The 22,883-nt window shown below is 41.4% G+C and overlaps 3 protein-coding genes across 4 annotated transcripts in view; 1 reads left to right on the forward strand and 2 right to left on the reverse strand.

The window, feature by feature from the left end:
- The window catches only part of LOC135802292 (cell adhesion molecule Dscam2-like), a 43,524-nt gene extending 24,740 nt beyond the window's left edge, over positions 1–18,784 (forward strand). The window contains exons 2-22 of the mRNA XM_065315847.1: positions 6,815–7,141; positions 7,905–8,066; positions 8,572–8,718; positions 9,766–9,883; positions 9,957–10,390; positions 10,455–10,599; positions 11,332–11,483; positions 11,559–11,831; positions 12,514–12,798; positions 13,422–13,541; positions 13,599–13,772; positions 13,826–14,257; positions 14,321–14,791; positions 14,848–15,905; positions 15,963–16,356; positions 16,413–16,553; positions 16,613–16,729; positions 16,882–17,054; positions 17,120–17,267; positions 17,524–17,614; positions 17,668–18,784. Of these exons, the coding sequence (XP_065171919.1) occupies positions 6,815–7,141; positions 7,905–8,066; positions 8,572–8,718; positions 9,766–9,883; positions 9,957–10,390; positions 10,455–10,599; positions 11,332–11,483; positions 11,559–11,831; positions 12,514–12,798; positions 13,422–13,541; positions 13,599–13,772; positions 13,826–14,257; positions 14,321–14,791; positions 14,848–15,905; positions 15,963–16,356; positions 16,413–16,553; positions 16,613–16,729; positions 16,882–17,054; positions 17,120–17,267; positions 17,524–17,614; positions 17,668–17,908 (5,603 nt within the window). The 3' untranslated portion in view covers positions 17,909–18,784. The remainder of the gene's footprint in view (positions 1–6,814; positions 7,142–7,904; positions 8,067–8,571; positions 8,719–9,765; positions 9,884–9,956; positions 10,391–10,454; positions 10,600–11,331; positions 11,484–11,558; positions 11,832–12,513; positions 12,799–13,421; positions 13,542–13,598; positions 13,773–13,825; positions 14,258–14,320; positions 14,792–14,847; positions 15,906–15,962; positions 16,357–16,412; positions 16,554–16,612; positions 16,730–16,881; positions 17,055–17,119; positions 17,268–17,523; positions 17,615–17,667) is intronic.
- Positions 18,785–18,854: 70 nt separating this feature from the next.
- On the reverse strand, positions 18,855–21,501 carry LOC135802299 (coiled-coil domain-containing protein 93-like). Of its 2 annotated transcripts, XM_065315862.1 has the most exons (7): positions 21,084–21,500; positions 20,820–21,028; positions 20,341–20,767; positions 20,223–20,267; positions 19,500–20,124; positions 19,322–19,442; positions 18,855–19,265 (listed from the first exon to the last, which is right to left on the reverse strand). In XM_065315862.1, the coding sequence occupies exons 1-7, from the start codon at positions 21,156–21,158 to the stop codon at positions 19,034–19,036; spliced, it is 1,734 nt and encodes a 577-aa protein (XP_065171934.1). In that variant the 5' UTR covers positions 21,159–21,500; the 3' UTR covers positions 18,855–19,033. The 2 variants fall into 2 exon arrangements, with proteins under 2 accessions (XP_065171934.1, XP_065171936.1); XM_065315864.1 differs by lacking the exon at positions 20,223–20,267 and having other exon boundaries at positions 21,084–21,501.
- A 437-nt stretch (positions 21,502–21,938) lies between these two features.
- On the reverse strand, positions 21,939–22,846 carry LOC135802305 (nucleoside diphosphate kinase-like). Its single transcript, XM_065315871.1, has 2 exons — positions 22,502–22,846; positions 21,939–22,438 (listed from the first exon to the last, which is right to left on the reverse strand). Exons 1-2 carry the CDS (start codon positions 22,682–22,684, stop codon positions 22,103–22,105), a joined length of 519 nt encoding a protein of 172 aa, XP_065171943.1. The 5' UTR covers positions 22,685–22,846; the 3' UTR covers positions 21,939–22,102.
- Positions 22,847–22,883: the final 37 nt, after the last annotated feature.

The following is a 22,883-nucleotide window of genomic DNA, read 5'->3' on the forward strand; positions in this document are numbered from 1 at the left end:
TCCTATTTTGGAGGTTAGATGTTCGAAACACAACGGTTTTTTCCTTCTTCTGTGTCTAATGCACCTTGTTTGAGAAAATTAATAACGTGTCGATAATTTTAGATAGTTGGGGGGTTGGGGTGACCACCCAGTTACTGAAAGTAGTTGATAATCTTCTTTACCTCATTGGTCGGTTGTCGGCTGGCTCATGTTGAGAAGCGGCGAACAACTCCGAAAGTCATCAACTGTAATGAATCGCCGGCTCATTTTGCTTCCACTCTTTTTACTCTTTCGTGCAAGGAAACCCTTCTCGCCAGCGGCCGCCGGCTGCAGGGAAAGTGTGCGAGGTCCTTCCGCCTTCCACCCTCCTACACGAACAAAGAAAAACTAGCGTGCGCGGCTCGGGAGGGTCGGAAATAAGACCGGCTTCAACTCTATCATCGTAGCGTCGAAGGCAGATGGAGGAGGAAAACAGGAAAGAGCCGCGCTCCGTTCTGGAGGGCTGTGCAAACAATGCCCATCAGCGTTACATTTTTAACGTGTGCGCGCCGTGGATTTTCCGCTGAGAAAAACGGACCGCGTATGTTTGCTCAACGTTATGACATATCACGCGGGGTTGTGCCGCTTGTTTGCTCTGAAAATAGTGAGGGGTTGAAAATCTCTCCAATATTTTTGTTTTGTTTCTATTTCTGAAATCATACACATTTTCTATACGGAATAATCAACAAAAACAAATAATAGTTAACTAGATTAAAGTCTAATCTGGAAATAAACACTCTTCTGGTTCTAGGAGGGAATTCAAATAGAATGCAGGAGTATATTTAACAAGTTTCTGTTTAATTTTGTTGTTTACTCAAGCAAAGCAGCGGAGGATTTTGCACTTGCAATTTATGTCAAAGTGAATTTAAAATATTTGTTTTAGTCTTGTGCAAATATCGCGTTTGATTTCCATGATTTGTGTAATAATTGCATACCTTTTAGCATTTTTTATGCAGCAATTGTGATGATGATGGATTTTAGCACCCTTCGAGGGTGGAGCGCGCCGTTAAAAACGCATTTTCATTTATGAACAACGCACAGCGACATTTAACGGAAAATCAATTCCAGTTATATAACGCTTACGTTATATTACGAGATTTTAAATTATACAGGCTTGTAAAAGAAAATTTTTAAATATTTAACACAAATTAAATTAAAACTAAGTTTTTGATGGAATTTTGCAATTTAAAACTACTGTAGTTATTTGTTTAAACATTTGTTTCCAATGCCCAGTGACAGTTTGCGTACCCCTGGATTAGAGATAGAGGGTTTTCTGGCAGCGTCGGCGAGATTTTTCAATTCAAAACCGCATCGAGGTGATTTATTCACGCATATTTCGTGCAGCAGCGCGGCGTGTGCAGGAATGTTTATGCATCGCGCGTCGCGCATGGCCGCCGACACCCCCGCCCGACCGACAACAACAACAACGACAAGCGGCGCAAAGAAAAGCGCGGAAACGAACCGAACCGAAATAACAAAAAACACGACATTTAGTCCCACCGCGCCAGCCGGAGTTATGTGTGTTCCGGTGAGCTGGACACCGCCGCGTCGCCACCATCCACTTCCAAAGGACTTACATTGCATTATTTATGCACTTGTAGTTGTATAAATTACAAGCAAACATTCCCAGCGACTACAGCGGCCGGTTACATAAAAGATGAAATACAAAACGTTGTCGGGGTTGTACTGTGCGTATCCTTTTTGTCTTTTCATCTTTCTACGCTCGACGTTTTGCAATAATGCAACGTGCATTCATTGTGCTTTCGCATCAGGGTTGCAACGACAAGGGGATTGCTTGCGGGCAGACACTGAGCAGATTTTCAAGTAATTAGTTGCTTTTTTAATTAGTGCCAAACAAAGAAACAGATATTTCAGTATTTTTCCTCAAAAACCAAATTTTCTAAAAAAAAATTACTTTTCAGTTGATTAGTCATCAAATTCAAAGAATTCACTTGTGAAATTCCTCGAAAATTGTCCTCCAACATCGATCCACCCTTAATCTAAATCAGTATACACTCAAAACTATGAAACTCAAGCGCTGCGCGTTGGTATTGGCTTCTCGCGAGTGCCTCCCCAGCTTCCGGATTTTCCTCTCCTGCGTGGTCTTTGTGTACACACCCCCACATCTCTACCCCCTTGAAACACAACCACCCACTACATTCATTCATTCATTCCGCGAATTCTACACAAAATCCACGCGGCTGACTCTTAAACGAACATTCTAAGCATGCCGTCGGCGGGCTTCGACGATGACGCCGCCAACCAAACCACCCCCCGCGCCTGCGACATCAAAAGTCGCCCGCAAGGTGATTGATTGCATTCACCGACTTTGTGTTCTTTGCGCCGTCGTCGTCGCCAAAACTAACAATATTATCAACTCGGAACTTAATTTAAACTACATTTACGATCAGCGTTTCGCAAAAGATTTTTGAATGCAATTGTTGTAAAACAAAAGAGTTTTCCTTTTTGTTTTTGTTTTATAACCTGCGAAACTAAATTTAGCTTTGAATGAAAGTTACAAGCGTAAGCAAAAATTCTCAAAGCGAAACTTTGCGCTAAGTTTTCCTTTCAACACTTAACTAATGTCCTTGGGGCTTTTTTTACTTCTTTATTCTTACATGAGCTTTTTAAGTGTGGTCTAAATTTGAAATTTACACCGCGAAGCAACAGCTTGGATAAAATAAACGCGTATGGAAACTGGTGCGGTTTGAGTAACGGAATGGGGGATAATTTCATAGAAAACTTTAATTATGATAAATATCCATGGACATAAACTCGGTAAAGAGAATGTGAGCGCACACAGCGTAGATATACGTACATGAAATTACATGAGTGAGTTATAATACACGCGGGGGTGGAGGCGTGGACGGCGGGAGGGTGAGACGATACGTTTAACAAAATAGGCAAACATAAACAACGCCGAACGACGGCCCGAGAGTATTTACGACCGGCCGAATAACTTTAAGTTTTACCGTAAAGTTATTATTATTTTGGTCCACACCACCCGAAGGATAAAATTTAATTTCATGTAAATACCTTAAACACAGCCCAGAATAATAATATTATTTTGTAGGTTATAATAATTTATTTTTGTGGGTTTATCACAACAACCTGTATATGATACGTGGTGGAATTTCAGCTGTACCCCTTCTTTCGCTTACATTTAGTGCTGGGATGTGTGCAAACACAAACAGAAATAAATTCGAAATCGTTTCACTCTGCAAAGCAAACAGAATGGAATAATGCGTTCGCTTCGGTTCGAGCGTAAAGGGGTTTAAAAATTCATCCCACGCGAAAAAGGAGCGCACGACGTTATGGGCAATTAATTATTTCGAATCTCCGACGGTCATAATACCTACTTTAACAAACAAATCAAATATTTGTTTAATTTAAATGAAAGTTCTTAGTTTTTTTTTCTGTGTGGTTGAAAATATTTTCACTGTAATCGTCTCAGGGGTGAGTTGGTCTGATTAATTATTAAGGTCTTTTCCGGGGAGTTGAGGTTGATGGCGACAGATGTTCCCGGACGCAACACGCGGACCGTAATTATTTTTCATTTGCGATCGAATTGCTCGCCGCACAGGGATTCGTGAACTGTGGGGGTTTCAGGGGTGGTTTTTGGGTGGAGGGAATGAGTGCTACGTCTCCGAGAGCGATTTCCTTTGCGCGGTGCGCGTGTCGAAAATAATTGAAACTAAAGACTACGGGCGTGCGCGATTTATCAACATGGCGCTCAAGCATTTAGTGCGCCATCTCTATATTAAAGCCGGAATTAAATATTTGTAGTTGTGTTTGTATTTTGGGTAGTATACTGTAGGTGGAAAGCATTGCTGTGATTGTGACGAATTTACAAATGGCAACAAACTGACAGCGCGAAATTGCAAAGAAACATCGAAACGAAATTAACTACAACTGGTCCGTTGCCTTCGCGCTGCCGCCATATTATCAATCATTTTGGCACTCGACTTCCAGTTCAGTTGAGTTCGCTTTTCGTTCTCAGCCGGTCGGCATATGTGCAACCTGAAAAGTTTCAACAAGCTGGAGTGAAAGTTTTTGTTTTTCATAGAAAAAGATGTAAATAAAACTGAAAATAACTCAGTTAAAATTTTTCTTTTCAAGTTTTCTATTTAATTATCAGGAGTATTATTAGAAATTGTATGTACGTGCAGGTAATGATAATTAAAAGCAAAACATCAGGCGCAATAAAATGTCAAATTAAATTACGTTACTATTTTACTTTTCCGAGTAAAGGTAGAAATAAAAAGTAACATGTTGCTTTAATTAAGTTAATATCGTTAGCAAAATCATGAAGCAACATTTATGTTTTAATCAAGCAAATTACATTCCCCACGTAGTATTTTTATCACTTCTTCCGGAGCGTAACTATTATTAATTACAGGTTGTTGATATGCAAATATATTATTTATCATTTGTGAAACTACATTTAAATCTTTAAATAATACATTTTAACGCAATCCCTTATTCATTTATTCAACTGTAACTATCATTAAATCACTATATTAATTTTCACCACTTAATTAATACCGTTTAAATGACAATAGCTATTATTTTAAAAGAGAATATCTTATTCCAGGCCGAGATAAATTCAAAAAATCATAGATCATCGAAATCTGTCCAGTCGTTCTTGAGTTATAAATGGTGCAACTAACGAAAATCTATTTTATGTATATTCAGATTGAAAATTTTGTATTCAAATCCTAAAAAAATGTGAAAACAGAAATATTTCAACTCAAAAATTAAATATTATTTATTTTTCATTTTAATTTTATTATTTGACGATAATTTACCCGAGTTAACAATATCGCTAAAGCGGTTAAACGATTATAGACGGATTGTAATATTGCGTTTGACAGTTAGATGTATGATGAATTATGGCGTTTGGGATGAAGCCAAACGGGGTTGAGCGGATTGCACGAGCAACAGTATATAGCCCATGCAAAAGCCAACCGAAAACTTTTTGTCCGTTCGAGCGCGGCGAGTCATCACAATCACATTATCCTCCTTCCGATTCGCCCACGCAACTATAATTTATTATATTGTAGATATTTTGGCGCGTCTTTAATGCCCATTACGTCTATTCGCCGCAATCAATCAATCATTCATCAATCGTTGAAATAAACGCGTTTCTCAGCTTACATTTATTTAATAATCGTAAATTACTCAAGTTTAATGAATTCTTTTGTAAAGTACTATTTAAAGGCTTCATTCGTGTAATTTGAGATGATTTAAAGTTTCCTACAGTTTAATAGAATTTGAGATGATTGTAAAACATACAGCGTGTTTAAAGTGTTTAGTTTTGTTTTATTTTAAAAGAAAAAAAGGATTTTTTTCGTTTGGTATTGGATGTCTCCTCTCCTACGATATCAAGTTACTAGTTTACATCCAAGATTGGGGAGTTGGAATTGGAGACGGTTTGCCAGGATGTATTTAACTCGTTGTTTTCCCAACTTGTCTGAAGTCTTCGAACACCTGTGCTTGTCCCATTTGAAGGATCCTATTACTTAAAGTAATAGCTTTCTTTCTATCTACCTCCTGTTCTATGTTCATAATCACAGACGTCTTCTTTTTAATTACAAAAAAGCATTTCTTTGTATTTTGTTGTGAATCTTACCAAAAATAACTTTTTTGGCACAAAATATAAAATAAACATAAGTGGAATTGTTTCCAAAGAATTTCCTCCCACAACCCATACCAGAAAAAGTTGCTTCCTCAGCACTTCCGGTATTCAAAACTTTTGGCACTGCTACACTGATTGTATTGTTCTTTTTGCTACGTGCGTGTGAATTAAACTTTGCGTAAAAAGTATGCCGTGCCGGAAGTTAATCCCGACTCTACGAGATAGAAATCTCGGCCGAGACGCGTCAGCAATTCCGTGTCACAGATTACAGACATTACTGCGACTGGTGGTGTAGTGGTGGTGGTGGCGCGAGATGCGGGCCGCCGCCGCCGAAAACGCAAACGCGGACGCGACCAGCCGTGAAAGTTGGAAACGTGAGGTAAATGTTAACACTCAGGCTGGAATCGCAATGCACAAAGCGCACTCACACAAACCAGGCATCAAGAAAAAGAGATAGGGGTGTAAGGAAAGTGGAAAGGGCAGGAAATTGCCGTTGGATTATGCGAATCTTTTAAAATCTTAAACGCATACTAAGCAATAAAAATCAAAGCGGAAATAAAGCACACAAATGAAGATTACTTTCTTATATTCAAATAAAAAGTCTAAAATTTTTATTTTTATTATTGACAAGTTAAATTTACACATTTTACGCATTTGACAATGATATATGTAAAATATTGTGATTTTTTTTCTGGTGCCGCGTGCAAGTATTGTAATTCACTGCCGACAGACAAGATGAAAAGCTTTCAGGAAAACACAGAGAAGCGTTGTGCTCGGCACGTATTTTAAAGACCAGAAGGACGCGTCGAGCAGAAGTAGGCGCGTCCCGCGCGCATCCCTAAAAAGCTTCCACGATGATTAGACAGACGCCTTCGCTCGTCGGCGGCGGCGGCGGCACGTACGCGGTGTACTTACACTTGTAAAACCTAAATGGAGGCCGTGATTTACTCCCCGCCCAGTGCTGTTAGCTTCACTGAGTTATATACCTTCATGCACTTACCCTTACATGCCATAAGAAACATAAAACGCAAACCCCAAACAGAAAGTGTGTACATCTAAAAACGTAAAAGTTTTCAACTTTTCACATTTTTTATAAATATTTACCTGTCTGTGGTAACCTACCTACAATGTGTTTATTTACTTTTTTTGGTGTTGCAGATGTGGTTGAAGGTTTTGATTCCCATCTTCGGGGACCGGCGTTCGTGATGGAGCCGCCAACGCGACTAGAGTTTTCCAATTCAAGCGGAGGATGGTTGGATTGCTCGGCGTCTGGTAGTCCACAGCCGTCGATCGACTGGCTGTCGGTGGACGGCACTTCCGTCGGCGACGTTTCCGGCATCCGGCGCGTGCTGCGCAACGGCACGCTTGTTCTGCTACCATTTGCAGCCGCCGCCTACCGTCAGGACATCCACAGCACTGTATATCGATGTGTTGCTACTAATAGCATTGGCAGGATCATCAGTCGGGACGTGCAAGTGCGAGCTGGTAAGTTAAATCATCTGCGCATGCGCTGTAGCACAAAACTTAAAAAAGCATAATGTGTTGCCTACTTTTTCGATAATATTACTTCACGAAACTCATTTGAATGGGTCACGGATTTCCCCGTTAAATTTGCATAACAAAAGACGCCCGAATTAGTTTTACGGGTCTTTACGCCAACCAAAATTAATTAACTCCGAAAAGAAGGAATTAAATTAACAGCCCGGGTCGCAGCGCTAAAGAGAATGGTTTTAAAATTAGAAACAGTCAACTGTTTCAAAACTCGGGCGCAAAATTTTCACGACAAAAATTATTTTCGATTTATTTTTTGCTTTTTTTCCTGCGAATAAAGAAAAGGAACAAAGAGATAAAATTTAACAGAGCGTACTGATGAGTTCTAAAAGTATATTGTGGATAGCACCACGATTTGGATTGTTATACGTGCTGTAAACGTTATGACTGCAATCAGTAAGACGATAAAAGCACAAATGACTCAGTATAAAACTCTGCACGCACTTCTTGATAGGCTCAGTGAAGGCGTAATCAGGCAAATTGTCAAACGACAAGATACTAAACATCAGATGTAATAGTATAAAAGTAGTTTTTGTTCTAATTACGCTTTCAATTTGCTTCGATTGAAGCCTGCTTTGAAGCGCGGAATGCTTTAAACTGTTTAAATGAAACAAGCGCTCTTTAAGCTTCGCATTTTTTATTATTTATCTTGAGATGCAGCATCTCGAGCGTTTTTATACATCGTTTTCTTTTTTAGTCGTCACGCAGGCTTTCAAAGTCGACGTCGAAGTGCAAGCGGCGGCGCGGGGGTGTACGGCGGTGCTGAAATGCGTTGTGCCGGCGTTTGTCAAGGACCTGGTGCGGATCATCGCGTGGGTTCAAGAACCTTCTTTCTATATTTACCCCTCGTTACAAGGAGGTAAGTTTTTTAAGTTTTAATCACATAATATATCGTTTTCTTTTATTTTGTAACTTTGAATTGTTATTGCTTTATTTTATTGCATAGAAAACAAAAGTTTTTAGACTTTTAGTTAAGGTGCACAACCACAGTTCTTGATGAAAATCGTTGAGGTGAATGATTCGCAGCGACCAGTAAAGAAATCAAAGCGAATCCAAGCCGGAAAAAGGCGTTCGAGCGTGTAAGGGATTTTTTCATGGCCGCTGCCTTCGAATGTCGCCCGTCAAGGGACGTTTTACATAGCAAACCTTTCGGTTTCAGAAAACCTACTCAAGCGTGCACAATCTCATACTTTGATAAAGCAAAACGGACTCTCTCAAAGAACACACCACACAACGCTTTTTATTACTATGCTGATTTTGTTTGTTAATTAGAATTCATGTTAAAAGTTTAACTCGCATGCCCAGGAAATGTGCAAACTGCCATCGCGAGACCGCAGTCTGACGTGTGTTTGTGTGTTTGGCAGACGGAAAGTTCCACCAGTTGCCCTCCGGAGAGCTGCTCATACACAACTTGGAGTTCAGCGACCAGTTTCCCTCGTATCGCTGCCGGACGATGCACCGTCTCAGCCGGCAGGTCGTCATCAGTAGTTCGGCGAATGTGCGCATAATAGGTGAGTGCTTTTGGTATCGGTATCACCAAAACCGGAAGTCCAGACACATCTCAAAGTGCACGACTGCAACTTTAACCCCCAAGTTTGGCAAAACAAAGTCATAACAACGATAAAGACGTCGATGTCAAACCTAATCGGGTGACATAACCTAACATAACCTAACCTCAAACATTCACTATTTATCTTTATCTCTTCCATTGTCTAAAATAAATTGAACTTTTGAAGATTTTGGATAAAAATAAATATTACCCATGAGGATAGAGCTTTTATGGTTAAAAGCTCAAATAGAAGCTTGAGCTTGTAAAAATCGAATAAAATTATCATCGCTGGTATATTATTTATGAGTCTGGTCCTTTTCACACCGCTGTTTACCCTTTTGAGGATATTCAATAATCGCCAAGCGCCGTTTCAACTCTCATACGAAACAAAGCTTTATTAATCTTTCACGACTTTGCGCTGCACAAAAGCGAGGTAAAGATTTAATCCGCTTTCATATCGCTTGTGTTTAATCCGGCCCACAGTATTAATATTTTTCGCTTTGCAATACCAGCTAGATACCCATCATTCATATTTATAACTAGTGCGGCAAACAAGATGGCCGCCCGGCGATGTATTTACCTTTTAAGTACTGCGTTTGTAAACAGCAAACGAACGAAACTTTTTTTTCTCGTGATGAATGTAGGAATGTATCATAAACGGCATCTCGCGTTGATGCGTTTCCTTTTCTTTGAATCTGTTGGTAATAATTTTCCATTCCATTCGCACGTGGCGTGCGCGATGGGAATTTATTTCCTTTTCATCTCTTTGTATTGCGACGCGGCGCTGGCTGCTCTCTCCGCCACAATGCGCATGTAGATTCGTAGAGATATCTAAGCGGTGTGCAGACGCAGCGATAAAAGAAAAAAAATCACATCGCAGAGAAAAACAAACATTAAAAAACGGGTCTATCACACCACAAATAACGAATATTTTAATGAAAGAGAACTACCGACTTGTTTTGCAACAGCTAAATTTAAAAATATCACGTTTTTCTACTTCAATTCCCAGAGCATCGCGGAATCGTCGCTCCAGTGATCATCGAAAACTCGGGAATCGTGACTGTCGCCCAGGATGAAGGCGCCGCACTGATTTGTATCTCTCAAGGATGCCCAACTCCAGAATATAGGTTTTTATTCTCAACATCAACATCACATAACCTCAATTTGATTTTTTGTTATTTTTTTGTTTCTAAATAACAGTTGGTTTACTCACAATGGCCTCGAACAAAACCTCTTGGTACCTGGTCCACGAACCCGTCAACTAGGCCCTGTCTTAGCTATAGAAGCAGTGACAGTAGAAGATGGCGGCTTGTATAAGTGCACCGCTTCGAATGCAGGTGGCGAAGCAAGCGCTGAACTACGTCTTGTAGTCTCAACTAGTCTCCACGTTGAGATATCACCACCAGTTCTCAGTGTTGACATGGGTGGATCAGCAGAATTCAAATGTTCTGTATCCGCACAAAATGGTGGACCTTATTTAGTCACTTGGTACAAAGATGGCCGCCAGTTACCTACAACTGGAAGAGAATACGTTGTTGGTCATGTTGGCAGAGAAGATCGTGGCATGTATCAGTGTATTGTAAGAAGAGCAGAAGGAGATACAGCCCAGGCAGCAGCGGAATTACAACTTGGTGGTAGGTGTACCCAATGTTAATGTAATTAGACAATTCTGGACATGGACACTTGTTTCTGTTTCAGACGCGCCACCGACGCTCATTTATAGTTTTATCGAGCAAACTCTTCAACCAGGCCCGGCCGTTTCGCTTAAATGTAGTGCAACGGGTAACCCCACACCTCAGATCTCTTGGTCGCTAGATGGCTTTCCGCTCCCCAGTCACGGCAGGTTAGCAGAGCGCAATTTAATTACAGTTCCCTAATTAACTCGAAATATTTCGTGGTCTCGCGACGTTAGTATCACTTCAGATTAATTGGAAAAGTTATTTGAGTATATATTTTTTCAATCTTATCGTTTCTTGCTATTTTGGGCGCTGCACAAAAGAGGCGCACCAATAATAAGGCAGATTAAACGAAGTGATAAAAAGTTTGAAAGCAAAAAAGAATTACGTTCGAACGTCCAAATTGGCACAATTTGTTGACTCTCGCGCCGCTTCGAAAGCGCTTTACAAACATGAAGATGAGGAAAAACTTTTTTTCGCTGTCAACTTACAGTGTGTCACCAGGAAGTTTTTGGTAAACTTTGTAAATCCCAAACTAGATTTTATGATTTCGAATCGGTCTGTATGATATTCTGAATTTGCCACCTCAAAGAAAATCCAAGTCACAATCTTCTTTATATTAAAAAAAAGTCTATGAAACTGATGAATAAGCAGTTTTTTGTACCTTGAGGGATCCGGCAGCTCGTTAATGATTTCCAAAACTTACATAAAACTTTTTTCCAAAGGAGTCTGAGAAAACAAGTACATTATCGGAATTTATTGCCGAGCAAAAAGAGACATTCGCTCACAATACGTTCGGTAATGGCGAGACATGGCCATTGCTGTAGAATAATCTACAAGCAAAGTTTTTCGATTAATTGTGTGGCATGAATATCAAATGCGCGTATTTACATTTATAGGTTCGTGATCGGGCAGTATGTTACCGTACACGGTGACGTTATAAGCCACGTGAACATCAGTCATGTAATGGTTGAAGATGGCGGCGAATACACATGCAACGCTGAGAATCGTGCCGGAAGAACTTCGCACGCTGCAAGACTCAATATCTACGGTATTATTATTTTAGTATAAAATTGAGTGAGGTTGCATAATTGACACTTGGGATTTCCTCATGCACATCTGATAGGATTGCCATACATCCGATTGATTCCGAAGGTGACGGCCGTCGCCGGTGAGACGTTGCAGTTGAAGTGCCCGGTTGCTGGTTACCCGATCGAGGAAATCCATTGGGAGCGTGGCGGGCGCGAACTGCCCAACGACCTGCGGCAGAAGGTGCTGCCCGACGGCACGCTGCAAATCAATCCGGTGCAGAAGAAAGCCGACACCGGCGTGTACACCTGCTGGGCGCGCAATAAACAAGGACAAAGCGCGCGCCGCAGCGGGGAAGTGACAGTCATAGGTGAGTTCCGGGCATGGTTCAACTCCAGCGCTCGTGTTTCTAGGGATTAGGCACTCGAGAGATACCCCGCCCGGATTGAGGATTTATGTGCAAACTTCCAGCGCACGATAAATTAGCGTTACATTATCAAATTATCAGTTTGTGAGAATGTTTCAGATGAACGGCCCCGGTAGCTGCTGGAAGCAGGAGATTTTGAATGTGTTTAAAATTAAGTTTGTGCATTGCAGTACCTCCCAAGCTTAGTCCATTCTACGCTGAAGATACTCTGCATGTGGGTGACCGTGCAACACTGACATGCGCGGTGACCAAGGGTGATGAGCCGCTGACGATTGCATGGCACAAGGACGGGCGGCAGATCGTCTCCTCGCAGATGCAGATGCACATCCAGCAGGTGGATTCGTTCACTAGCATACTGTTGATTGAGAGCCTCTCGCAGGAGCACAATGGGAACTATTCGTGCGTGGTGCGCAACCTGGCCGCCGAGGTGTCGCATACGCAGCAGTTGGTCGTCAATGGTAATCCCCACACACACACGCTGCGAGCGCGCATGGAGGCCGCCCGCGCGGCCGCCATTTTGTTCATATACTATTTCGATTTAAGTTGGTTTATATCAGGCCCTATGCGTTTTTTCTCTTATCTCTCTGACGGTGCGTTTTTCTCTCTCTGTCTGTTTATCTCTCAGTTCCTCCCATTATCGAGCCCTTTTCCTTTCAAGACGGGCTCTCGGAAGGCATGCGAACCCGTACGGTGTGCGGCGTTAGCGCCGGCGACCAACCGCTGGTCGTCTCCTGGCTGAAGGACGGCCATCCGCTGACCGCCGCGCTGGGCGCAAACGTGTCGGCCCTTGACCCCTATTCTAGCCTCCTCAGCATTTCCAGCCTCGACTCGCGGCACTCCGGCGACTTTACGTGCGTCGCCAGCAATCCGGCCGCCGAGGTCAGGTACACCGCCAAGCTGCAGGTCAAAGGTAACGCAACCCGTACCGCATCCTCTCACATTCGCTCCCAGCCCGCCATGCGCCCGCCTCTCGTGGTCCGCCACCACTCACCGCCCTCACAGCCACACCACCACCACTTCCGTTGCTTTGGCACACGCGTCCGGACCGGACCATCCACGGTCAAGGTACTGTTGCACCACTCTTGAGTTGGGTTGTCTTCATTTCGATTTTTAGTAGCCGTCGATCGCCACTCTGCATGCACCTCTCTGTTGGTCGTTTGTGTCTAGCTTGGATTGTGCTCACCTTTTTACTTTTCTGTTACTTTATCGTCTTAAGTTAAGTGTCTCAGAGATAATACGACGGTCGGCCGCGGCGAGTGCATCCCCCGAGTGCACGCGCCGCGCCCGATTCAATATTGGAACTGACCCTCTCACCAGTACTTGCTTCTTGCAGCAAAACTGACCAGTAAAGTTAGCCAGATACCCTCCCATTGATCAGAACCGTGTAGTGTCGTGTCAGTGTGAACCACCAAAAGTAATCACGGCACCAAATCACTAAATGTTACGCAATTGCAATTCAAATCAGAAAAAATATTATAATAAACACCATCCTAAGTCCTACTATTCCACAAACTAACCCTTGATCAATTGTAGTGCCGCCACGTTGGTTGGTCGAGCCGATGGACGTCAGTGTCGAACGCAACCGCCATGTTGCACTTCATTGCCAAGCGCAAGGAGTTCCGACACCGTTAGTCACATGGAAGAAAGCAACAGGTATTCTTATACCCTCTCTTTATCCCAATACATTTACTACAGATTTTATAAAATTAGGGAGCAAATCTGGTGATTACGAAGAAGTGCGTGATCAAATGTACACGAAAATCTTAGAAAACGGTACCCTGCTTCTCCAACACGTCAAAGAAGACAGGGAAGGATTTTATCTTTGCCAGGCTGACAATGGTATTGGCACAGGTATTGGTAAAGTCATACAACTTCGTGTCAATTGTAAGTTAACCCAATCTAATTCCATTATAAATTTTAATATAATGTTATCGCAGCATCACCATACTTCTCGGCACAAGCCCGAATGATCTCTGTCAAAAAAGGTGACACAGCATCATTACACTGCGAGGTTAGTGGTGATAAACCCATCAGTGTAATTTGGCTCAGAGGTAGTAAGACGGAATTAAACCCATCGACAAACTACCGCCTCCGAGTGAAACAAGATAGTACACCTGAAGGTGTTGCTGCTGAGCTGCAAATTGACTTGGCGGAAGCCGCAGACAGTGGTACTTACATTTGTCAAGCGAGTAATCTTTACGGTAGAGACCAACAAAGAGTGCAACTGCTTGTTCAAGAACCTCCGCTAGCTCCCCAGTTGTTGGAAGCTTCCATGATTAGTAGTAGATCTGTGAATATGAAATGGCAGCATAGATCTGGGGACTCCAATGAGGTGTTTAAGTTTATTGTGGAATATCGGGAAATTGATCGTGAGTATTATTTTAAATACTTATGTATTTAGGTAGTAAAAAAACGTGCTTTTTCCAATTCAGGTCCTTGGCATCAGATTGAATTAGCTGATACCCCACTGCAATTTACTGCCCTCATAGAAGATCTCAAACCAGCAACGAGGTATGCTTTCAGGGTGATTGCCGAAGGACCAGCCGGCAAAAGTGCACCCAGTGTTGAGCTTTTGGTACGAACAGAACCTCAACGTCCAGCGGGTACACCATTAAACCTAGCTGTACGTTCAGTGTCATCTACCGAGTTGCTGGTCACCTGGACCCCACCACTGCCAGAGTTACGTCACGGAGATATACAGGGTTACAATGTGGGTTTCCGCATTGGTAATAGTGGTTCATATAACTTTACTTCCATCACTGGAGATGGTGAGGATGGAAGTGGGGAGTTACTGTTTGGTGGGTTGGCGAAATATACGCGCTATACTATTGTTGCTCAAGCTTTCAACGAAATTGGTGCTGGTCCTCTAAGTGAACCAGCTACAGCTCAAACTATGGAAGATGGTAAGGTCTTTTATATTTATCTTAAATTTTGTTTATAATAAAGTGAATTTCTGTAGTGCCAAGTTATCCTCCTGAAGATGTCCGTTGTGCTTCCCTAACATCCCAATCTCTACAAGTGAGTTGGCAACCGCCCCCAACAGAGCAATGTAATGGTTTAGTCCAAGGTTACAAACTTACTTATGAACCAGTCTTGGATGACAGCTGGCGAGGTAATGATGAAATGGAAACTCGTAAAACCACCGCCCTTACCACAGTCATCACCGGCTTGAGAAAGTTCACTAATTATAGTTTACAAGTCCTTGCATTTACGAAAGTCGGTGACGGGGTTCTTACATCAACCACATTTTGCCAAACAGAAGAAGATGTGCCTGGACCTCCAGCAGATATCAAAGCAGTCGTTAGTTCACCACAATCTTTGTTAGTTTCATGGCTACCACCTTTAGATGCAAATGGCGCTATAACAAAATTCACATTATACAAACGAAGCATGGAAGGACGTCAAGAAATTGATCACACTAAACAAACTATATCTAGTCAACATACCAGTTATGAAGTGAAAGGTATTCAACCACATGTGGAATACCAATTCTGGGTGACTGCTTCAACCAGAATCGGGGAAGGTCAGAGCTCCAAAGTTGTCACTCAGGTTGCTTCTAATAGGGTACCAGCAAGAATTATTTCCTTTGGTGGTATTGTGGTGAAACCCTGGCGTGGATCTGTTGCTTTATCGTGTATATCAGTGGGAGCACCAAAACGGGAGTGGTTACGCAGTGATCAGATACTCAAAGGTGGAGCAAATCATAATATCCAGCTGCTGGACACTGGGGAACTTATTTTATCCAACCTACAACTATCTGATTCCGGAAATTACACGTGCCAAGTGGATAATGGGCAAGGGTCTGACAAAGCAACCTACAACTTAGTTGTTCAGGTACCTCCATCTGCTCCAATGTTGTTTGTGACGAGCGCTACAAGTAGTAGCGTTTTGCTTCATTGGAAGCCAGGAATTGATGGTGGGGCTTCTATAAATGGATATACATTGAACTATAGGAAGGAACATGGAAATCTGGATGAAGTTCGATTGTCTCGACATGCAATGACGTTTGAATTGAGGGTAGGTGCTACTAATGAAGTTTAAGTTAAGTTTAATGAAAAATTTGATTGTTTTTAGGGACTTTTGTGTGGAACAACATATCATCTCTATCTGGTAGCTCATAATAAAATTGGGTCTAGCCCAGCAAGCCATCCACTGCAAGCAAGAACTCAGGGCCATCCTCCAGGAGTACCATCATCACAGAGTTTCATTTCACCAAATTCCACATCAGTTATTCTAAGGTTACATGTGTGGCCGGACAATGGCTGTCCAATATTATATTTCATCCTACAATATCGCAAGGCGTCGGAATCCCAGTGGACTCTGGTGTCTAACGCTCTGAAACCACAACGTCGTACCGCCATTACGGGACTCACCCCAGCTACGCAATACATTGTCAAATTAGAAGCACACAACATCGCTGGGTTTTCCACTGAAGAGTTTGCTTTCATGACATTGACAAAAGAAGGAGGTAAAAATACGAATATTATTCATGGTTAAATGTAATTTATATAAATGTGTTTTCAGAAATACCTCCTCCGGATCTCATGCAACAAGGTCACGACGCCATCGCTTTCTACGCCGATGCGAAAGTGTTTGTGCCGTTGATAATCGTCGTGGTTTTGATCATCCTTTCGGCCGCCACAACCGTCGCCTGCCTGCGACATCGTAAGTGACGATTTAGGCTGGTTTGTATTCATTTATGCACATGAATAATTTGCTCGCAGGCCAAAATGAAGCTGCCAAAGAACAATTAGATAATCAGCACAACGCGGAGGCGCAACGCGAACGCTATTACGCCACCATACATAAAGTCGCTCTGCAGGCCGGAGAAAAAATTCCAGGTACACTTTACTACATTAATCCCTTTGTAAATAATCGTAAATATAATTTAAATATGTTGCATTTTCTTCAACAGATTTGTATATATTGCCTGCTGATTGGTGTTGTGTTTTAGGATATCTACATTGTCCTAATTTGTACAATAAATTTGTAGAAACATCCGAGGACATCTCGCCGTACGCAACATTCCAGCTGACAGAGCCGAGTACGCTGCCACAGAATACAATGCTGCATAGCTTCATGTATCACGAGCACGCTATGACCGAGGGCTGCGCTTCGCCGCCCCCAGCGTCGTCAGTGCAACGCAACTCACCGTACTACAACATCGTGAGTTATTGATTTATTGAAATTCGCACTGGGTGTTAATTATATGCATTGTTTTAATATTTTAGCAAAAATATCAAAGCTCCAAAGGCCATGGCCGTCGACGGGCGAACCGGAAAACGGACGTGGACAGTGATGAAAGCGAGTCTGATCCGGATCAACTCACAAGCAGCAGGACAGAATCCTCTAATCACTTGGACTTGAAACATAAGCACAGTATGTGGTTTTATTATTCGTCAATGGCTCCATTTCTTTTCGTTTGCTTTAAATGTAATATCACGTATCTTTTATTTTAGTTAGTAATGTGAAATCTGGAAATTGATCCTTCTAGCTTGCCTATTTATTTACTTGCACAGTTTTCTGTTGAGTTCAAGAGTGCGATATGATTTGGTTGCGTTGCGTTTTTTTCGGCCCGTTTCGTAGCTGACGGCAGAGCAAATGCCGTCATGTCTCAAATACAGCGTATTTCTAGATTTCATCTATCACGGCGCGCAGTCCAGCACGTCGTCGGACATCTCTCCGATGTCCGAGCAGAAATCGCTGCCGCGGCGAGGCCGCGCGAGGTACTCGCTGCCCAAAAATAACGTGTACCAAAATGAAAGCACGTGCATTCCAGGTGGCTGCAGCAGCGTGCCGGCTCGCAACGCCACATGCTGCCGGTGCTCTCGGTCGCCGAGACGGCCTTCGGCCCCGAGCAGCAACAGCAACAGCAGCAGCACACGCCCGACCGGCCCGAGCTGAGCGAGGCCGAGTGCGACATCGACACGCTGAAGAAGCTCAAGCTCGGCTTGCGCAGCTCGCTGTGGTCACGACCGAGCAGCTCCGGCCAGGCGACCGACTACTCCATCGCTGTTTAATGCGCGTACACACGCCCCCGCAATCCGCCAAACTAATCTACAAAACAAAACTAACGAAACCGCATGCCAAAACTGAATGATATCAAAAAACTGGAAACTCATCAAACTCAAACATAGACTATTAAGACTTCTTACCACTTAAGATATGAAATCAAACGAATGTTTTTTTAAACAAAGGGGCGAAGCGTACAATACACCAGTATTCAAGTTTAGCGTTTAACTAAATGAGGGTAAAAACACTTTGTAATTAAAGTACATACATATAAATATGATAAATTATGAGATAATGAAATCATTTGTTAACAGTTATTGCAAATTATACACTGATTACTAACTGCGTTCATCTAATGAATCAAAATTAAACGAAACTAAAAGCAAAAAGAAAATCATGAATCGATAAATTTTATACCAAAAATGATGAAAAGAAAAAACCTGTGAATTTACATGGATATATTCTATTAGCGTTTTGTTTGAGGGAATTTATTAATCTATAAGTATAACGGCGAGAAACAAGTTTCAGACCGTTATTGTTCATTAAAACCGCAAAATAATAAAACTTTGGACGGATATACCTTTCGACATTTTCAAGATTTTTCCACACACAACACATACACACACACACAAGACATACTCTATTGTGAATATATCATTTTATATATTACATAATAATGCAGTAATTATAGCGAAATTATTCGAAAATGAAACGAAATTTCCAAATAAGTCTGTGTAACAAAATGGAACAATCAATGTGAAACGTACATAATGAAAATATGAAATCAAAACTACTCCCCCACATCAAATCTTATCCCCCTGTAACTGTATACAAGTATGTATTATAGAAACCAATTTAATTGAAATAAATTACTGTAAAATTCCCTCTCGCGTAGAATTAACAACCAGAAACAAGAAATGTGAAATTTTAACCAATCTTTCACAACCAGAGAAATATTTTCATTTTTTCTTTAATTCGTTTCAGTATATTTCATAATATTTTCAACAACAATTCATTCATTAGCATGTCATACAAATGTGCACACCGATCGACATTTCACATGAGTTACAAAAAATCTTTATACAAAATACTTTATGTGTGCAAAAAAGCATATATATTTGGTTACCTTTAGTTCATTGAGCAAAATTCTCATGTTTCCTGCACTCAATGCTCAGTTGCTTGACGGCGGCTGCATATTTACGTTGTAGATCAGTGAGCGCTTGCATCTTGTACGTCAACTGATCGCGTCTTCTTCGTTCTTCATTCAGCCGCTTATCCACTTTAGCACGCGATGATTTCACATTCTCGATGATAGACTCAAATTGCTTTAAGAATTCTTCTTTCCCTGCCGATGTTTGCATTGCACTGCAGTGTATAATATTGTTAGGTTAATAAATTATTAGAATAAACACAAAACTTACGTTGGATAGCTATCGGATATTGAGTTTAGTAAAGAAATCTCCGTTTTCATATACCGTCGGGTATCCTCCAGCGTATTGTAGAGAGTATAATATTGTTTGGTTTCTTTATGTTTGGAGGCAACTAAAAATTCATATTTTAGTTAGTTTTATAACTCACATCCAGTAAAATAATATATACCTTGATTATATAGTTCTAAAAACCTGCGTTGATACTGCGCTAATTCAGCACGACTCGGTACGTCATCCAATTGTCGCTGTAAGCTAACAATCGTTCTATTTTTCTTAGCCAATTGCAATCTAACTGCTTTCAAGCGTTGTCCGGCTTCCTTCACTTCCTGTTCGTTTAATTCATCATTCACTACGGGCGTTTTCGCCTTTTTCGTCTCTTCAATTAAAACATGTAAACTAGACAATTCCTTTTTGCAATGTTCACGGAACTGTAACTCCTGTGTGCGTAAATTATCATTGAGTATCACAAGATCCTCGACTTCCTTCACATTATCAGCAGTCTCATCCGTCGCTTCTTCGATTTCCTTCAAAGATTTACGTGTTTCTTCTAATCTAGTTTTAATCTCTTGCAGTTCCTCATTGGCTTGCTTGATATTAGCGGAAATACTAGCTTTATCACCTTCTAGTTTACGGCAATGATCTGATATCAACTCGTTTTGTTTCTGCAGTACGAGAAGTTTTTCCATTTCGCGTGACTTTAATCCGCCATCTTGTAATTCGCTGTGCAGTGCCATGTAGTGCTTCGCTAACTTTTCACGGTCTTCGAGATTTAACTCGTCATATAACACAGTATCCTATTGGAATTAAATTTAAAAGTAATAAAATCAATAAAGTTTAATATATTTTACAACGCAGCACACAAAAATAATTAAAATAATAGAAAAACACTTACAGCGTCGGATATTTCAGCCATGACATTTAAAATACGATCAATTTGCTAAGAAAACACAACAAAAATTATAAGCACAACGATAACACACTGCAATCTCACACGAAAGCGATATTTTTACCTCGTTACTCTCCTGTTCCTCAACCTCTTCACTTTCCGTGCTCTTTGATGCAGTCATCTTACCCCTCATGCCATATTCCAACAGTGTCACCTGCACTTGTGATGAAAAGTCAGCTGGTGGACCTGTCTTACGCTTAAAACACCGCCGGGGCCGGTACACTTCGTTGATACTATTTATATTGCACATAATTTGTTCGGTTTTGCCCGTTGGCTGCTTGTTTGGGGGCGCAAAAGCCTTATGGTACTGATTAATGGCGTACGAGTGTACAAACGCAGCGCGCTCCTGACGATACTCCATCGAACGCTTGACAAGCCATTGTATCACTGGAAATATGTGGATAAAATCTAATCCCTGGATCTGATGCGGTTCAATCGCATGCGGACATTTGAGTTTCGGCAGGACGGCCACTATTTTCTCAGTTAAAGCTCTAAAAATATTTAATTAATGTAAGTTTTGCTGAAATCGATGATTAATCTTACATTTTTTGGCCAATAGTTGAATTCTCTTGAAATAATAAATCCACATCCACATCAACATTGCAAGACTCTATACACCAAGTCATTCCACCCACAACTTTATCAAAAGGTGATAAACCTTTGATTCTGGCACGAAAATATCCAGCAGCAACAAGAATATCAATAATCTCCTGTAGTTTGACTCCCTGTTCCTCATCTTCACGCACTTCCACCTACAATAATCATTTTTATTTACTGAATTTATTATTAATTAAAATAGAATTGTACCTCTGTGCCATCTGCATCTTGTCTGGTGGAAAGTTGCTTAAACTTTCTGAACATTTCTTGATTTATTGCCGCCATTTTTTTCACTTGCGGCGTTATCACATTATCACTTCAGTTACTGCATATTTTCGTTTGTTCGTAGGGAGATAAGAGAGTTGTGTGTGAAGGACATGGAATACAAATTGGCTTTAACTGTTTGTTATTCAAGTGCTAAGTGGAGTTCATCATGAGTTCGGTAAACGTCAAAACATTCAGTTGCAGGTTAGATCGTCGCAGATGTCAATAAAGCAAGTGTACTAAATTATTTCTGTAACTATTATTTATTTTCTGCGTAATAACGTATGTATAATTGTTCATTTTATTACTAGAAATTTTATTTGTTAGTAAGTATCTTTTATACAAGATTATATTTATCTTGTATATTACTTTGAAAGAATAATTTGCCCAGATGTTTTGAATCAGTTGGTGTTTTTGTAGCGTAACAAGTAGCGCCATGATGGTGAAAGTTGCAATCAAATTATACAACATAAACTTGTACATTAATGAAGTTTATCTTTCTTGGTATTGGTTACATTTTCTCGTATTAATCCTCACTTCGGGTCATTTCATATCGAACTAAAACAGTAATTTCGATTATTCCTAAATGATTCATAACTTTGTATTTTATGCCAACGCATGTGCCGGGAACTACCGCCGCTGTGGTGTAAAAGCGAACTAAACAAGAACATACGGCAAGTTTCTGACTTTTTCCCTAAATTTAACTTTTCTGAGCTTAAAACCGGCTAATTATATAATGCTGCATATCCTCGACAGAACACGTGCTGAAATTAAGGTTCAATAACTATAAAAACCGGCAAATCAAGTGTAACAATGTTTTATTTGCAATTGAGTGCACACTTCATTGGTTCCTAACATTACAAAGTACAAGTACAGCACATTTGATATCTCTTTACACATCATTGGGAATAATTTACGCGTTTTAAAATGCATGTTCTTTAAGATCACAACAAAATGCATCCTCTCTAATCCTCATAAACCCACTCCTTCTGAGCTGGGGTCCAGCCAATCTGCTCCTTCTCTGTGAACCAGAGATTGATCTCCTTCTGGGCGGACTCGACAGAGTCGGAACCGTGGCAGATGTTGCGTCCAACTTGCACGCAGTAATCTCCACGGATGGTGCCGGGGGCACTGTCAGCGGGGTTGGTGGCGCCGAGCATCACACGGCCGGTCTTCACAACATTAAGACCTTCCCAGACCATTGGGACGATGGGTCCGCTGCTCATGTATTTAACCAGACCGCCGAAGAATGGCTTGCTGGAGAGATCAGCGTAGTGCTTGGCGAGGAGGTCATCAGACGCCTAAGAGATTTAAATAAAAAATAATTAAAAATCGCATGTAAAATATGTGGAAGTTTTACTTACCCACATGAACTTCATGGAGACGAGTTTGAAGCCTTTTTCTTCGAAACGCTGGACGATTTTGCCGACGAGTCCACGGTGGACGCCGTCAGGCTTGATCATGATGAAGGTGCGTTCGCTGTTACCCGACATGGCTCTGATTCCGCGAGAAACTAAGAAAAAAACCGTCAAGAAGGAAATGAGCATAAACTAGCGTGGCTGGACGCGAACGAAATGAACGAGTGTGGCGTGCCGACACCACAGGAAACCACGCAGAGTATCGTCGATATGTTGTGTGGGGGAACAACGTGACGATCGTGGCTTCGCGTGTCTACGTCGAGATCGGCAGAGTTTAAAAAAAGGGGCCGCGAGTCAGACGAGAACCAAGATGTCCACCAATTATACT

This window comes from Atheta coriaria, unplaced genomic scaffold, assembly GCF_025399875.1.
Source record: "Atheta coriaria isolate IRGN ID8LTWV9N9 unplaced genomic scaffold, Caltech_Dcor_3.1 hic_scaffold_16_pilon, whole genome shotgun sequence".
NCBI classification, from domain to species: domain Eukaryota; kingdom Metazoa; phylum Arthropoda; class Insecta; order Coleoptera; family Staphylinidae; genus Dalotia; species Dalotia coriaria.